This window comes from Caretta caretta, chromosome 1, assembly GCF_965140235.1.
Source record: "Caretta caretta isolate rCarCar2 chromosome 1, rCarCar1.hap1, whole genome shotgun sequence".
Taxonomy (NCBI): Eukaryota; Metazoa; Chordata; order Testudines; family Cheloniidae; genus Caretta; species Caretta caretta.
In genome coordinates, this window is record NC_134206.1 from 331,206,772 (window position 1) to 331,222,757 (window position 15,986).

The 15,986-nt window shown below is 41.7% G+C and overlaps 1 protein-coding gene across 20 annotated transcripts in view; it reads right to left on the bottom strand.

Annotated features, from left to right (window-relative positions):
- Window positions 1-15,986, bottom strand: part of MAGI2 (membrane associated guanylate kinase, WW and PDZ domain containing 2) — a 1,189,595-nt gene that overhangs the window by 402,542 nt on the left and 771,067 nt on the right. For all 20 annotated transcript variants that reach the window (XR_007354679.2, XR_007354680.2, XR_007354681.2 and 17 more), the window contains one exon: window positions 13,310-13,525. Coding sequence is in view for 17 of the 20 variants with exons in the window: in XM_048836471.2 (XP_048692428.1) it covers window positions 13,310-13,525 (216 nt within the window). In the remaining 3 variants the exon portion in view is untranslated. The remainder of the gene's footprint in view (window positions 1-13,309; window positions 13,526-15,986) is intronic.

Consider the following 15,986-nt stretch of genomic DNA (forward strand, 5'->3'; position numbering starts at 1 on the left):
CAACTCTAGGAATGAGGCCCAGTTCTGCATCTACATTGTGTTTCTGGAAGTGAAACAATGAGCATGTGAAAAAGAAGAGAGGGGCATGTGTGAAGTCCTCTTCCATATTTTAGGGGTGGCTTCCTCATTTTAAAACCCTAGCAGCCAGTTTCTACCTTCACCTGAAAGGGCAGCACCAGGATAAGAGTGTATAGAGCAGAAGTGGAAGCATACAGAGGAGTCAACCCGGAACAGTGCACTGTCATAGAATCATAGAATATCAGGGTTGGGAGGGACCTCAGGAGGTCATCTAGTCCAACCCCCTGCTCAAAGCAGGACCAATCCCCAATTAAATCATCCCAGTCAGGGCTTTGTGAAACCTGACCTTAAAAACTTCTAAGGAAGGAGATTCCACCACCTCCCTAGGTAGCGCATTCCAGTGTTTCACCACCCTCCTAGTGAAAAAGTTTTTCCTAATATCCAACCTAAATCTCCCCCACTGCAACTTGAGACCATTACTCCTTGTTCTGTCATCTGCTACCACTGAGAACAGTCTAGAACCATCCTCTTTGGAACCCCCTTTCAGGTAGTTGAAAGCAGCTATCAAATCCCCCCTCATTCTTCTCTTCCATAGACTAAACATCCCCAGTTCCCTCAGCCTCTCCTCATAACTCATGTGTTCCAGTCCCCTAATCATTTTTGTTGCCCTCCGCTGGACTCTTTCCAATTTTTCCACATCCTTTCGTGTTGTGTGGGGCCCAAAACTGGACACAGTACTCCAGATGAGGCCTCACCAGTGTCAAATAGAGGGGAACGATCACGTCCCTCGATCTGCTGGCAATGCCCCTACTTATACATCCCCAAATGCCATTGGCCTTCTTGGAGTTCTGAAGTAACTCATATGTGAAATTGCAGAACTGCTAACTGTGCTATGTAATCTATCATTTAAATCAGCTTCTGTACCAGAAGACTGGAAGTTAGCTAATGTGACGCCAATTTTTTAAAAAGGCTCCAGAGGTGATCCTGGCAATTACAGGCTGGTAAGACTAACTAAAGTACCAGGGAAACTAGCTGAAACTATAGTAAAGACCAGAATTGTCAGACACATAGATGAACATGATTTGTTGGGGAAGAGTTAACATATTTTTTTGTAAAGGGAAATCATGCCTCACTAATCTACCAGAATTCCTTGAGGGGGTCAACAAGCATGTGGACAAGGGTGATCCAGTGGATATAGTGTACTTAGATTTTCAGAAAGCCTTTGACAAGGTCCTGCACCAAAGGCTCTTAAAAGCAAAGTAAGCTGTCATGGGATAAGAGGGAAGGTCCTCTCATGGATTGTTAACTTGTTAAAAGGTAGGAAACACATGGTAGGAATAAATAAGGATGTTTTCAGAATGCAGAGAGGTAAATAGTTGTGTCCCCCCAGGGGTCTGTACTGGGACCAGTACTATTCAACATATTCATAAATTATCTGGAAAAAGGAGTAAACAGTGAGGTGGAAAAATTTTCAGATGATACAAAACTACTCAATCTAGTTAAGTCCAAAGCAGACTGCAAACAGCTACAAAGGGATCTCACAAAACTGGGCAACAAAATGGCAGATGAAATTCAATGTTGAGAAATGCAAAGTAATGCACATTGGAAAACATAATGCTAACTATACATATAAAATGATGGGGTCTAAATTAGCTGTTACCATTCAAGAAAGATCTTGGAGTCACAGCGGATAATTATCTGAAACCATCCGCTCAATGTGCAGCAGCAGTCAAAAAAGCTAACAGAATGTTAGGAATCATTAAGAAAGGGATAGATAATAATACAGAAAATATCATATTGCCTCTATATAAATCCATGCTATACCCACATACTGAATACAGTGTGCAGATGTGGTCGCCCCATCTCAAAAGAAGATATATTGGAATTGGAAAAGGTTCAGAAAAGGGCAACAAAAACAATTAAGGGTATGAACAGCTTTCATATGAGGAGTGATTAATAAGACTGAGACTTTTCAGCTTGGAATAGAGATGACTAAGGGGGGAATATGATAGAGGTCTATAAAATCATGATGGGTGTGGAGAAAGTACATAAGGAAGTGTTATTTACTCCCCTTAACACAAGAACTAGGGGTCACCAAATGAAATTAATAGACAGCAGGTTTAAAACAAACAAAAGGAAGTATTTCTTCGCACAGTGCAACCTGTGGAACTCCTTGCCAGAAGATGCTGTGAAGGCCAAGACTATAACAGGGTTAAAAAAATAACTAGATACATTCATGGAGGATAGGTCTATCAATGACTGTTAGCCAGGATGGGCAGGGATGGTGTCCCTAGCTTCTTCCAGAGCTGGGAATGGGTGACAGTGGATGGATCACTTGATGATGACCTGTTCTTTTCACTCCCTCTGAAGCACCTGGCATTGGCCACTGTCAGAAGACACATCACTAGGCTAGATGGACCTTTGGTCTGATCCAGTACAGCTGTTCCTATGTTCTTATGAAGCCAAATAGAGAAACTAAGGGCAAACCGTAAGGACTGGGGGGTAACTGAAGCTGTAATTGCCTTCAGAAACTTTAGTTTCGGTGATTATGTGTGAGCCAGATAGATCATAGCTGGATTCTCAGATCACAGGTCTGGCAGTTAGGAAAGCAGTATTGCCAACTCTTGTGATTTTATCTCAAGTATTGTGATATATCATGTTTTTCTTAAAGGCCAAGCTTCTGCAGTCATATGATTAGGTGAGAATCTCAGCTGTCATTAAACAACAACAAAGTTTCACAGATCTCATCATTGCAGAGAAATACTTGAAAATATGAACCCTAAGGAGTAGAGGGTAGACCCTCACTTGCTATAAATTGTCATATCTCCATTCTAGTCAACAGTGCTATGGTCATTTTACATAATCTGGAGGTCTGCCTCATAAAAACAGAAGACAAATAAAAAGTACTCAATTTGTATTTAATTATTTTTTAAAAAAATCTCATGATTTCTAAGCCGATCTCAATATTTATTGGGGACTGATTGATGAACACAAGATTTTGGGAACTCCTCTTGATAAGTGTAAAAATGAGCAATAAAGGTGCTATAATGACATTTTAACAAAATGCATTTCCAAATAGAACTACAGAATGGACTACAGAATGGACATTCCACTCATCTTTGATTTAGAGTCCAGCATTGTATTGCCATTTAATATTACATATTTTGTTGTGTGTATGTATGTTTCAAATGTTTCAGGTAAGCTATATATCACCTTTTCTGATTCTCTTCCTATTGATAAATAATGTTTGACTTAAAAATATAGTTCTGGTGAAAAATGTTTAAGTTCAATAAAATCCAAAACATTACAGCAACTCACTAACAAGGAGGAAAACCCCCCCAAAGACATCTTATAATATCTGCCTTCAAATAATATCTTTGATTTAAAGATTTTGAAAGATTGTTCCATAATATGTGCCCCCAAATACATTTGTCACTAAATAAAATAATTAATTGACTTGATATCAGGTGAAACAGCCTACTGGAGATACTATCTCCAGATGGAAAAGATTATATGGTCCAGTTTTCAAAATATATTCAAAAGCAACTTAGTGCAGTACATCAACAGTGAGTGAGTGCCCTGAGAAGTGGCAGTGGAGGCAATGGGAAAACATCAGCCTCTTATTCCATATGTTAAACATAGCACATTCAAGGGAAAGAAGGAACATTGAGACAGTCTGCATTAAAAATACATTTAAAACCACTGGTTTCAGAGTAACAGCCGTGTTAGTCTGTATTCGCAAAAAGAAAAGGAGTACTTGTGGCACCTTGGAGACTAACCAATTTATTTGAGCATAAGCTTGCATCCAATGAAGTGAGCTGTAGCTCACAAAAGCTTATGCTCAAATAAATTGGTTGGTCTCTAAGGTGCCACAAGTACTCCTTTTCTTTTTATTTAAAACCACTGTAAATGGATATAGTGGATAAATGGAACTAAGTTAGATAATTTTGTTTCATCTACATAGTAATAAACCAAAACAAAGTTTAGCAATAGGCAAATTACTAAATCTGATGAATTACCCTCTGGAAATGTGAAGTGCTAGATTAGTGATACATTTTCTTATGTTTCAAAAATACCCCTAAAATGTCTTATTTGATTATTCCAGAGCTTGATCCTTAACCCAGAGTTGCTACTGGCAGTTCAGATTGTGGTGGTGTTCTTTTATTTATAATCTAACACTTGGAAGTTTCTACCTATGTGAAATGAGCATGCCAGGTTGGGTTTTTATTTTAATGCTGCAGATTATTCATGCAGTAAAGTATAAAACCTTGTACTTTTGGAAGAAAAGAAACAACCCAGCTGCTCAAAGCCATATAGATGGAGAATAAACTAAATGAAATAATATAAAATATTGGTTTTTGAATTGGTTTGTACACCTCTGGAGAAAAAACAGTTATAGCTCTTTTTATGTAGTACTGGTGTCATCATATCTGAGTCAACAATTCCTAGTCCTGCACAGGAACTAATACATCTCTTTTTAAATCGTTCCTATGTAATAAGAAGACAGTGCAGCCAGTGCACTCCCGTGGGATTGTTGCACCTTTTGGCCTGGTTGATGACATCTGGACCTTCGCCTCTTGCTTTGCAATGCAGCCGAGGGCATGCAATAATCCTTCTGAAACACTTTCCTTGTCATGTTTTATTCCTTAATTAATTTGAGCCTGAAAAAAAAATTCCTTTTTGGGGTGAAACTTATAATTGTTGCAATAACTTCCAATTGTCTGGAGGGGAAGATGAATAATACACATAGAATCACAGAAATGAAGGCCTGGAAGGGAGCTCGAGAAGTCATCAAGTCCAGCCCCCTGCACTGTGGCAGGACTGAGTAACCCTAGACCAGGGGTTAGCAACCTGTGGCACGCCTGCCAAAGGTGGCACGCGAGCTGATTTTTACTAGCACACTGCTGCCAGCTGGGGTCCCAGCTGCCGACCCCGCTCAGCCTACTGCCGGCCTGGGTGAACAGAACCCTGGGCTGGCAGCAGGCTGAGCGGGGCCAGCAGCCGGGACCCCGGCTGGCAGGAGCTGGTGGCTGGAACCCCAGCCTGGCGGCGGGCTGTGCTGCTCAGCCCGCCGCCGGTCTGGGGTTCTATCTGCTGGTGCAGTGTATTAAATTTCTCCCCATAGGAATGTGATACTTGCGGAGCATCAGGACTGGCAGCCGTAAGTAGTACGCTGTAAGTAGCACATTCCTACGGGGAGAAATTTAATACAGTACACCCTGGTAGGGAAGGTTGTGCCTCTCCAAACAGCCTGCCCCTTATATATTCTATATGATTCCCTTCCACTTCCCGCCTCCTGACTGCCCCCCTCAGAACCCCTGACCCATCCAACCCCCCCACCACTCCTTGTCTCCTGATGGCCCCCTCCTGGGACCCTCCCACCCCTATCCGCCCCCCCCGGGACCCCAACCCCTCCATCCAAGCCCCCCTGCTCCTGCCCCCTGACTGCCCTGACCCCTATCCACAACCCCGACCCCTGACAGGCCCCCAGGACTCCCATGCCTATCCAACCCCCCCCTGTTCCCTGTCCCCTTACCATTCTGCTCAGAGCACCAGGACTGGCAGCCAGAAGTAGCATGCCATAAGTAGCATATTCCTATGGGGAGCAATTTAATACACTACACCTGACCCCGCTCAGCCTTTAGATGGTCTAAAGTTCTCAAAATATGTTCTCGCACCCCTTATCAAAAATTACACTACAATTAGCTTAAAAACTTGAAAACTTAAAACCTTTGCTTGTATACTACAGTAATGATGAAACAAAATAGTTGTACTTATGTGCCTGTGCTTAATTTGTGTTTTTGATGATTTACATTCTAAAAAAAATCTCAAATGTCTCTCACCCCAGAAAGGGCATCTTGTACCCCCAGGGGGTGCGTGCACCCCAGGTTAAGAACCACTGCACTAAATTGATAGAATCTGCATTTTAATTTAATTTTAAATGAAGCTTCTTAAACATTTTAAAAAGCTTATTTTACATAGAACAATAGTTTAGTTATACAATATAGACTTATAGAGAGAGAGACCTTCTAAAAACGTTAAAATGTATTACTGGCATGTGAAATCTTAAATTAGAGTGAATAAATGAAGACTCAGCACACCACTTCTGAAAGGTTGCCGACCCCTGCCCTAGACCATTCCTGAAGTGATTTGTCCAACTTGATTTGAAAAGCTTCCAATGATGGGGACTCCAGGACCTCCCTTGGAATCCTATTCCAGAGTTTAACTACCCTTATAGTTTAAAAGTTTTTCCTCATATTGAACCTCTACCTCCCTTGCTGCAGATTAAGCCCATTATTTCTTGTCCTGCCTTCAGTGGACACAGAGAACAATTGGTCACTGTCTTCTTTATAACAGCCCTTAACTGTACCTATTGGAAGACTTTTCAGGTTAGCCCTCAGTCTTCTTCCCTCAAAACTAAATGCTCCCAGTTTTTTCACCCTTTCCTCATAGGTTAAGTTTTCTAAACCTTTTACCATTTTTGTAGCTCTCCTCTGGACTCTTTCCAATTTGTCCCCATCCTTCCTAAATTGTGGTGCCTAGAATTTGGCACATTACTCCAGCTGGGAACCTCACCAGTGCTGAGTACAGTGGGACAATTACCTTCTGTGTCTTACATACAACATCCTGTTAATACACCCCAAAATCATATTAACCTTTTTTGCAGCTGCATCACATTGATGGCTCATTTTCAGTTTGTGGTCCACTATAACTCCCAGATCTTTTTCAGCAGTACCACCACTGACAGGTCTTCCCCATTTTGTATGTTCCATGACGTTATAAAGGCATGTTTCATATGGAATTTAGAAAAAGGGTAAAAACAGCTTTGGTGAAAAGTGTGGAGCCAGAGGTGGTGGCTAGTAAAGTACTGAATCCTGATGTTGGTTGCTAAGGAGACTGACTTAACCTTTTGTTGATAGGAGTGCGAATTTCCCAACAGTACGCATAAATGCATGCTTTATGAGCACCACCCACACATACTTTGGACACCCTAAATCCAAATTATAAATTAATATGATGAATAATAACAACAATAATAATTAATATTATGGTAGCGGCTAAGAGTCCCAATCAGGATTAAGGCCTCACTACGACAGGTGTTATGCAAACACAAGCTTATTACCCAAAAGTAACAGAAACAGAGATAGGAGGGAGAAGAGCTACAATATTCCAGTAAATGATTATGGTGCCATTGATAAATGTCCTGTCACTCCTTCTTGGTTCTGTTCACTGAGTCTTCCTGTTCCCCTCTCCCTTTTTCAGGGTGGGTCACTCAGAACTCTGTACACATCCCCCTCCTCTTCTCCCTCTACACCCTATCTCTTGATGACATCCTGGCCACATAGAAGTCAATAGCAAAATCCCCACTGACTTCAACTGGGCCAGGATTTCACCCCTCATTCCCAAACATGGCTTTGCCTCCCATTTTTATGCTGATGATTCACTAATCATCTCCCTTACTCTGGGTCCATCTCCCTCCATCCAAACAAAAATCTTTACCTGTTCTTCTGGCATCTCATCTTGGATGTTTAACCATCAGCTGAAACTTAACATGTCCAAAATCAATCTCCTGATCTTTTCCACTAAACCCACCCCTCTTTCACCCAACCTCTGTCACAGTGGACAACAAAACTGTCCTTCCTGTGAAGGACCTTGAAGATCCCTCTATTAGATTATTGCAGTGTTGTTATAGCCGTGTTGGTTCCAGGACATTAGAGAGACAAGATGGGCGAGGAGATATCTTTTATTAGACCAACTTCTGATGGTGAAAGAAACAAGCTTTCAAGCTACACAAAGCTCGTCTCTTTCACCAACAGAAGCTGGTCCAATAAAAATATCACCTCACCCACCTTGTCCCTGCAATAGTGGATTACTCCTGTATATTGTCTTTGTTTGCTTGTTGTGTGGTGACTGCTATAGAACTTTAAGGGTTTAATTGAGACAAGGGGTTACTCAGACCAGGCAGGGAGATGACAAGCTTCAGACAGGACCAATCACCCATATTTAAAAGAACATTACAGTTTTCAATCCCTTTCAAGTTTCCCTCTGACCATGCAGATTTCAACTTCCCTGGCTTGGTACAGGGAAGGGGAAAATTCAGGCAGCAACAGTGAAACAAAAAATTTGGAGTAGATTAAAAACCTGAGCTCCTGAGCTCAGGGGAGAGACACAAGGACTGCAGGGTGCAGACTGTCACCCTATACCAGAAGTGGGGCACCTAGATAGGCGAAGCCTACTGAGCTTTAGGTAAAACAGAAGCATGTAGATTGCTGTGTTCAAAAAATCTTTTCTTGTTAGGGTTTGATTCCTTCTGTTGAGATTAAACAATGCTCTGTTTGGAAGAGGCTGTTTTATGTTCCTATATTCTCACACTGGCCACCACTCCCTGAGGGAAGAACTGCAGGGTTTGAACCCAGGCAGACCTGCTGAGGAACCACAGTTGGCATACAGGGGGATGTAGCCTAGTACCCCAGTCTGAGAGGGAAAGAATCATAGGATATCACCCCAGGAAGGTGAAGGCCTAATAACTCTCCTCGAGTACACAAATCCAGCTCAAGTCTAATCTTGCCACTTCTTCCTGCACAATGTCTCGAAGATCATCCTCTGCCTATGCTGCCAAAACACTGTAACAAGGCCTGAACATTTTGCACCTTGATTACTGTCATCTCCTCCTCTATGTTCTTGATGCCTGCAACCTCATTCTCTCAAATCATCTTGACTCATCATTCTGACGACATCACCCCTTTGTTAAGTCACTCCATTGACTTCCCGTCTTCTAATGCATCAGACACAAAGTTCTTGTTCTCACCCTTCTCTCTTGGGGCTTCCAATTCACCCTTGTTCCATGGCTTCAGGTTTCTGCTTCCACCCCAGTTCCCTCAGAGCCATGGAGCTCTGCCAGTCCCCCTGCAGCCCCTGGCCTCTCTAGAGCATCTAGTGTAAAGTATAAGGCAGGTGGAGAGCTGTGATCACTATTACTGAATAGCTAAGAACTACACATCTCTTGTTATATTTATTTGTTGCCTCATCCTACCATGTCCCACTTGTTTGTCTCATCCACGTCTTACATCTTGTCTTTTACACTGTAAGTTCTTTGGGGGCAGAGACTGTCATTTATTATGTTTGCATAGTGCTGAACACAATGGGGCCTGACTGAGTTCCCATTACTGCTTAAAGAGGACAGATCACCCTGTTACAGGGATGAAAACAAAACTCTACTTTGGCAAAGGGATTCCACAGCCCTCCTTCATGGGACTGTGCCTTGATTCACACAGGCCCCTCCAGCCGACCCAGGTTCCAGTCCTGCTCCAGGTAGCCTCTCTAGGTCCTTGCCCTCTCAATGTTTGTTTCCATTTTATAATGGCCTGGTCTTATTCCTCAAAGCCATTGAGTCCTCCCCCATTTACCATTGACATACCCCCACCCTATATCCTCCCAATGGGTATCAATTCTCAACAGAGAATGAAAGGGCAGATGACATCACAAGGTCACTGACTTTGTGAAGGCCATCCTGTATTGCTGATGCACTGTTCCCAGCTCTCTTCCTACAGGGGTGGCCTTTTACACAATGGTGCCTGGTGGTGACAGGAGAGCAGCATCTCCAACCCTATGTATGCTTGGGGTTGGGTGAGAATCCCTCACCCACTCTGCGCACAGAAGACACTAGCCATAGCTTTGGAGTGATTCAGAAGGAGCTTTCATCAGCTTTGTCGGGACCACTTTTATAATCCATGACACACAGAGTGCTTTTTTAATGGGAGGTTTCAAAAATGTTAAACTTCATATGAACCTGATAACAAGCGGCTGTAGAGACAGTGGTCAACCTTTGACTAGTTCATGCAGGCTGAAATAGCTGCCACGTGTATCTGGCTGGAATTAGACTTCAAACTGGACAGAGACAAAGCAAGAACGTAGTCTAGCAGCTTTTGTGGGGGTAAACAAAGCCGTCAGCTTCGCCTTGATTGCAAAATGTTTCCACTTCAGTTGTAGGTACTTCTGGTAGATGGTTTTTAAGATGCCAGGAGGACATGGGCCACCTGCTCAGAAATGCCACTCTTATTGTTATAGCCTATTACTTATATTACAGTGGTGTCTAGGTGCCTCAGTAAGGGGCCAGAGACACATTATGCTAGAAATTATACACACAAATAACAAAAAGACTTTGCCCTGAAGAATTTGCAATCTAAGTATAGAACGAGAGACAAAAAAGGGGGCTACGACAAACAGACAGGGAAAGTACAAAGTAAAAATAAGATAATGATGAGCCATGTCTAAGGGTCACTAGCCTGGCAGGTGCCTGGCTGTCTGAGGGCGAGCTCCCTGGCTGGCATGGGGCAAGATACCCGGAGATACTTTAGTGACTAGATCCATATTCATAGAGGCTGACAAGTTCAAGGGAAGACATTACGAATCCACAAGAGTCCCTCACGAAAGAAGAACAAAGAAATGGTATAACATAAATTAAAAAAGAAATCAGATTACAGTCATAAAGCTCTCCACAAATATCATTGTCATTTACCAGTCTGATAAAGACAGGTTATTTAAGTTCGCTTGGATTCACTTCAGATCTTTAACTCCTCCAGTCTGCTGTGCTAGCTGTTACATCAGCCCTTAGTTTCACACTATAGTCCTTTGCCCTGCTCAGACTCTGACAACACTACTAATTTGTAAGGCTTTAGGCTGTGCAGCATGTATAAACATCCTAAAGGACTGTACAGATCTTTTGCAGATCCTTAAAGCTGAGTATTTAATGGAATGTTGCCTTTAAAGGAAAGAGAAACTCTTATGAAAAATGGCCTGCACTTTCCAAAAGTGCAATGACAAGTGCCAAGGCGTTGGTTCCTTCCATCTGGAGTGACCCACTCATTAACGTATTTTGTTTTTCCTGCCTGTTTGAAGACAAAGTACAAATGCATTTTAGGGGCAGCTAATACCCTTTTTTAGCACACAGATATATTGTCTTCTTTACAGAGTTCCTGAGACCTACATTGCCAAAATAAGTCAACACTGTGTGCATACATAGAGCTGCATTGGTACAATCCCCCAAGTCTTCAGTCAGTATAGCTGAACAACAAAATGGTGCCACAAGTACTCCTTTTCTTTTGCGACTAACGCGGCTGCTACTCTGAACACTGCTTGTTCAGAGACCCACACCTAAAGGAATTACTTTGCAGGGGGTCCTTTTACATACAGTGCTCAAATACTTAATTATTTTAACATAGCACCTACCAGTGGATATTTCTTGAATATGGCCTAACCACCACTGATGTAGAATTTGCATGGGACATGTTATATATTGACAATGCAAAGGGAAAAGCAGATTTTGTATTTATTCTTGATCAGATTTGGATTATGAACTGAAATATATTGCCCTGAAATTGCTTCCTTGAAACTTGCATGTGGGCATATATTTCATAGAACAACATGGAAGGATATTAGGAAGACTATCCAGCGGTGACCAAATCCTGTCCTTGCCCAGCCTCTTTAGTTCCCTGGCAGCAGATCCAATGCTATTCTTGTTCATAAGGATTTGAGGGGGTGCATTCTACTTATATGGTGTAGAATTTAGCTCTGTTGAGGGTTCCTGTATGCAGGGAATGGGGCAGGGCTGCATGAAAGCATGGTGTAGGATGCACTGATGTATGAATCCTCCCCTGTGGAAGGGCTGAGTAAGGGTTCCGGGGCATGCTGCAGCCTCAACACTGCCGTTATGGTCAAAGAATGGTTCCACAGCTGTTTTGGAGACTGGAGGGAGAGGATTTTCTACTCATTCCCCTATGTTTCTTCAGTGCCCAGCTCAGCTACCTAGGCTCAGGAATTGCCCTTAAATGCAGAACATACATACCAAAAAAGCATGCAACCAGACCTATCCATAACAGGGAAAGTTATTCAATTTGATGTGCTTTCCAACCAAGTATGAGAAAAAAAGCATACATATAATGAAATGTGAAAGTCAATTTTACAGCACTTAGAGATTAGATAATGCACTTATTGTTTCATAAGAACCTGTACATTCAGAAATCTTGTAATCTTATCATTCTATTGACATGGATTGTCACTAAAGAGACTTCTACTTCAATCATTTTCTTCTGTACTTCTAATTTCCCTAGGATTAAAGGGCTTTATTATCCAGGTTTTTCACATTGCTTCTAGACCTATACAGGCCAAACGAGAAAAATACACATATTTAACCCAGCACTTATTATTGCTAACTCGGTGGTTTTCAGATTCTTTATAAAATACAAACTTCTGAGCTCTTCAGTTTCTTTCTTGAAGAAAAAAATAATCAGTTATGTCTCAAATGGTGTTTCAGGATAAAAAATGGTGATACTTGCTCAAACTCTGAAGGGGAATTGATCATGCACTGATCTGACCTGACCTGATTGAATTTTCCTATGCAGGATACCAGCACATATTTTGGGTTCACTGTCATCTGGATCAGTGAAATCCATAGGATGTAAGGGTAGGTACCTTTTAGTACTACCTGCCTATGGTTTGTATGACCGTCATCCAATTGCAGGTGTTGGAACATTGACAGACCTTGGTCCTTCCCATTTGCTTTTTCTGGAGGCTTCAAGACTTTTCCCCATGTCTGTCTGACTCTCAAGTGACAGTACTACCAAGTCAGCCACACTGATACGGTCTCAGGTTCATAAAGATTCTGTTGAATTAATGCACTAATAAGACTTTGCTGTTACACAATGTCTCATTTGAAAAGTTCAAAGCATTTTACAAAATGCTAATCATTTTACAGCAGGGGTTCCCAAACTTGGTTCACGGCTTCTTCAGAGAAAGCCCCTGATGGGCCGCGAGACGCTTTATTTGCCTGAGCATCCGCAGGTACGGCTGCTTGCAGCTCCCAGTGGCCATGGTTTGCCATGCCGAGCCAATGGGAGCTGTGGGAAGCTGCATGGGCGGGGCCACTGCTTCCTGCAGTTCCCATTGGCTGGGAATGGCAAATGGTGACCACTGGGAGCTACAAGCAGCCGTATCTGCGGACGCTCAAGTAAACAAAGCATCTCACGGCCCGTCAGGGGCTTACCCTGGACAAGCTGCCCTGAACCAAGTTTGGGAACCCCTGTTTTACAGAAAGGAAAACTGAGGTACATACTCCATGTGATTTGTTCTAGGTTATACTGGAAGCCAGTTTCTCAGGAATCCTGGCTATCAGTCTTGTGCTCTTCAGCACAAGATAAACACTCCCTCCCCAAAGTGAGCATCCTCATAACTGCAGAAGGAAATAACTGTGAAATAACTGAAATAAAATTCAGAAGTGGATAAACGGACTAACCTGGTGTTACTACCATGCCATTTCCATTGACCACAGGTCTTTCTTCCTCTTCCTCTTCTGGTGGTTCAATACCTGTCTTCTCCATATTGCTCACTGATTTATTCCTCTTACGTTTGCCTTCAGCACTAGGTGTGGCACCTGGAAGGATCTGGTCTGTCACATTTAACAATAATGGAGCTGGTTCTGCTGGAGGCTTTGGAGTGCCGTAGTAGTTGTCTGCAAATAAAATCAGTAGGACAATAGTTAAATTCTTAAGAACATCTTTTGCACCATAAGAAACTATTGATACTGTATGACACAGGGTTAGTTTCACTGTCCCTTTTCAAAGTCAGTGCAAAACAGTCTGTGAAGTTAAAATTTCATTTTTTATGAAATAGTAATTGATTTTTTTAGAGATAGGCCAAACCAATTTCACAACATTGCATGCCATAAAATAGGAGGGTTTGGAGGCTTGAAGGAACCAAAAATTGAGTAATTGGCTATCCATCATGGCAAACACATTCTGTATTATGTCACATCATGCTTGTAACAAAGAAGTTCTATATATACCTATAGGTTGGTAGGTAGATAATCCATGCTTATAAATCTTTAATAATGCCTCAAGTCCATTTCCATATCTCCTACATTATTCAACATTTCTACTGCTCATGAACATGCATCCAGGTTTACAATAGTTAATACTAATATATTTTGGAAGATATATGAAACCTCATGCTTCGTGGTTTAAGCCAATCTCTAACAATTAGGGATTTGAAGAACTAACGTGGTGGGGGAGAAATTATCTCACATCTGCCTGACATGAAATTACTGGCACCTTCCTCTGAATCATCTGAAGCTAGCCATTGTTAGAGACAGGTTGTTGGACTAGTTGCACCACAGATATCATCTGGTAATTGCAATTCCTTTGTTCTTATGTTCCTATGCACCTTGGGGCTAGCAGAATCCTTTAACAGCATCCCTAGTTTAAAAAAACCTGTGTATGAATTCAATTCAAGAAGAAAACAGCGAACAGTGACTCCATTAGCTACATGATGCACAAGGATTAAATTTACATACACAATCTATACCAGGGGTTCCTAAACTTGGTTTGTGGTTCATTCAGGGTAAGCCCCTGGCGGGCCGCGAGATGCTTTGTTTACCTGAGCATCTGCAGGTATGGCTGCTTGCAGCTCGCAGTGGCCATGGTTTGCCATTCCCGGCCAATGGGAGCTGCGGGAAGTGGTGGCCTGGCCCGCGCCACTTCCTGCAGCTCCCATGGGCAGTATATACAGTATTATCAACACCAATACACTTATGGCTTGCTTAAGAAATTAAAAGGACAAGTCATATAACCTTTTTTACAGTTTTTCTCCCAATATTTTTTATTGCTTCTGCATGAACTAATACCAGTAGCACCTTCAAAACCTATTCTCACCTTTAAATGTGCCACATACAGATAAAGTACCTTGATCAGTACAGCATTATCGGGTGCATTTTTCAGGCAGTATAGAGATAGTTCTGGGACCTGTATTCCTGTGTGTTTTGTAACTCAGTACAATGTTCGCTCATGAGACCACCTCACTATAGATAAGTAATTAAGTATTCTAACAACTAGTGAAAGCTTTATGCATTTTCACAATGAATTAGCACCACATTATTTAGAACAGATGTTGCTGTAATTGTGATACAGTAGGAAAATGTACTGTGTTTAATGGCCCTCAGACTCACACTGGACTAGAATCATGGAAGTGTAGGACTGGAAGGGACCTTGAGAGGTCATCAAGTCCAGTCCCCTGCACTCAAGGCAGGACTACATAATAACTACTCCATTTCTGACAGGTGTTTGTCTAACCTGTTCTTAAAAACCTTCAGTGATGGAAATTCTACAACCTCCCTGGCAATTTGTTCCAGTATTTAACTACCCTGACAGTTAGGTAGTTTTTCCTAATGTCCAACCTAAACCTCTCTTGCTGCAATTGAAGCCCATTGCTTCTTGTCCTATCCTCAGAGGTTAACAAGAACAACTATTGCCAACATTTGCCAAAGATTTTCTCTGTAATTATTTAAGCAAATTTTTAAAAATATCAATATTAGAGAGGATCTCAATCCATTTGCAAAGCTCTGATGGAGATAATTATTTATTTAATAATAACTTATTTACCGACAGATTTGATATTTGCTGACAATAACTGGAATTGAAGCTAACAGACATTAAACAAGACTTTCTAATTTGCATAGAGACTCCAGATCCAGATCCATTTCTGTATTTCCATAGCTGCATATTATTCATAATGGTGGCATTCATGCCTTGAATGTATTGTAAATTTTGAAAGGAATTTATTTCTCCTATTTTAAAACCCCTCCCCAACCTAAAACACTTCATCAACTGAGAAGCATTACTTTTCCATGGTTGTGCAGCATCATAAAGCATTGATTTTATGAATTGCAGCACACAACCTCAACCAATAACAGGTCAGTTCTGATTCCAGCTCTGAAGTTAAAAGTACAGTGCAGTCCCTTGACTGTAACCTAGCTTCTATGGCTCCTTCCTTGTTTTACCATTTTCATACATAGCCAAGTGCTGTCATTCAATTATACTTTTAAAGATTATTGATTTATGTGAAGAAATCTGCAATGACGTAACTAGTACACTTGTAAATCAATCAAATTGTCTTGAACACTAGGTAATAGAACACAC